Raw genomic sequence first — 2,498 nt, 5'->3', positions numbered from 1 at the left:
CTATTAGTTCTAAAAGTCGATTCCTGGTCCCAACAATGGCAAATTACCGAATGTAATTCTGGCATGATTGAAAATGCTGTCACATATATTGTTGCTAAACATATGCTCTTTTGCTTATGATTGCCATTGTGCCATGATTTTGTTTCCATTTTTGTAAAGTTTCTTACAAAACTTACGATTGCTAGATTTGGTGTCTTCAAACTAAAAGTAAAAGCACCAAAAAACGCACCAAGCACCAAACTCAAAAATTTTCGCATTTTTAGTGCGAAAAGCACCAACTTGGCAACAGTGCTTGCACGTACTTACCTCCAAATACGTTTTGATGCGCATCACACTGCTGGGCAAATTGAGGCAGACAAAAACGGTGGAGACAATTAGCAGCATCTTGGTCACCTTCAATTGCGATGCGTTTGTCATTTTTCGTCCCTCTGTAAATAGAAAAAAGTGAAAATGTATAACAATGAACAATAAAATTAACTGTGAGGACTTTTAGGTATGGACATACATATACAAGTACATGTTAGCGTTATGCTTGACACAAAAATGCAATTTATTGAAAATGTACATAAAGTAAACATGGTTGTTATTCGTTACATTTGTCGCTATTGGCTTGAGAAATAGAAATCAAAACGTACCTTGGTTCCTTCCGTTAAGAAACGCTAATCATTTTAGCTAAGGACATTGCTGCAAAAGTTCTCCATTTGCATAGCAAAGGAAATTTTCTGTGTAATGCTNCGAAATGAAATCAAAACGTACCTTGGTTCCTTCCGTTAAGAAACGCTAATCATTTTAGCTAAGGACATTACTGCAAAAGTTCTCCATTTGCATAGCAAAGGAAATTTTCTGTGTAATGCTTATCAAATCTACTAATTATTTTTTGGTAAAGTGATAGTTTTTTTTTATAAGTGCAACTTGACTTGAAAACAAACACTTATCCAAAAATTATAAATTGAAAGTGGTTGGTGCAGTAGGGCCCTGCTCGTGTAAGCGTTCAAACGTCGATAGCTCCTAAAATAGTAAACATAAAGTGCAAAATTTTATATTGTTCTTTAGATTATATAACGGACTGCCGATAAATGCTAAACTATGTATTTGCAGATTAATGCTTAAGCTTTTCCAATAAACAGCGTTACAGGCAATTTGTTTTACTTCCTTATCGTGTTTTAACTACCTGATACAAAAAAAAAATAATTGTTGAGCGTTATTTCCTAAATAGTTTTATTCGCTCTCGAATGAATCTATTTTCACCACACCTACACTCACCACACCCCTTAAGCCCACCACACCTGAATTCACAACACCGCTACTCACCACCCCCAATTTCACCACATGACACGATGTCACCTGATGTGGCATCAATGACAACATCATTTGGCATAAAGTGAACCANTAATTGTTGAGCGTTATTTCCTAAATAGTTTTATTCGCTCTCGAATGAATCTATTTTCACCACACCTACACTCACCACACCTCTTAAGCCCACCACACCTGAATTCACAACACCGCTACTCACCACCCCCAATTTCACCACATGACACGATGTCACCTGATGTGGCATCAATGACAACATCATTTGGCATAAAGTGAACCAAACTAAACAAGATTTTTAATCTTATATAATGAAATATAAAATAATAGCGGCGTTCATATAAATTGATAAAATTCCGATAAACGAGACAAAAGTTGAGTATGGAGAAGAATAAAGAGATAAATACAGAAATTAATATAAAAGTAAAGAAACCTGAGTATAAAGTCAAAGAGGAAGGAAAATTTAAATACCTAACCTAATAACAATGGTGGGGGTTAATATGTAAATGAAGAAAATAATGGACATATTTAGAACAGGATAAAGGAAAAGATAAAGATGAAGATGGAGATGAAGATGAAGATGAAGATGAAGATGAAGATGAAGATGAAGATGAAGATGAAGATGAAGATGAAGATGAAGATGAAGATGAAGATGAAGATGAAGATGAAGATGAAGATGAAGATGACGATGAAGATGAAGATGAAGATGAAGATGACGATGAAGATGAAGACGAAGACGAAGATGAAGAAGAAGAAGAAGAAGACGAAGACGAAGACGAAGATGAAGAAGAAGAAGATGTAGATGAACATGAACTTGAACATCAACATGAACATGAAGGTGAAGATAAACATAAACATAAACGTTAAAAGCGTAGAGACAAAGATTGAGAGGAAGAAAGTGATAGGAATAAAAAGGAAATACAACTGAAGAATTTGCGATGTTATACTATTGTGTTGTGTTATCATGGGCGTAGTCAGGTAGGAGCAGGGGGGTGCTCGAGCCCCCCCTAACTTTAAAATTTCCCTTATATATATATAAAATATTACCCTGAAACGCCAGCTTAATAGGGTCGAGATCCCCCCCTCTAAATTTCATTCTGGCTACGCCGATGTGTGTTTTGCTACATATGTAGGGCTGCCGGATATCTCCGTTGGCAAACCGGGACATTTTGGAAAATCTAACACCACAA

At 35.9% G+C, this 2,498-nt stretch overlaps 1 protein-coding gene across 1 annotated transcript in view; it reads right to left on the bottom strand.

Annotated features, from left to right (window-relative positions):
• Window positions 1-240: 240 nt before the first annotated feature.
• The window catches only part of CNMaR (G-protein coupled receptor), a gene marked incomplete at its 3' end in the record, with an annotated part of 27,261 nt that continues 25,003 nt past the window's right edge, over window positions 241-2,498 (bottom strand). The window contains exon 5 of the mRNA XM_017623207.1: window positions 241-428. Coding sequence (XP_017478696.1) covers window positions 241-428 — 188 coding nt within the window. The remainder of the gene's footprint in view (window positions 429-2,498) is intronic.

This window comes from Rhagoletis zephyria, unplaced genomic scaffold, assembly GCF_001687245.7.
Source record: "Rhagoletis zephyria isolate East Lansing unplaced genomic scaffold, Rhagoletis_zephyria_1.1 Rzeph_scaffold_03091, whole genome shotgun sequence".
Classification (NCBI taxonomy): domain Eukaryota; kingdom Metazoa; phylum Arthropoda; class Insecta; order Diptera; family Tephritidae; genus Rhagoletis; species Rhagoletis zephyria.
This window is presented reverse-complemented; position numbering and strand designations above follow the sequence as displayed.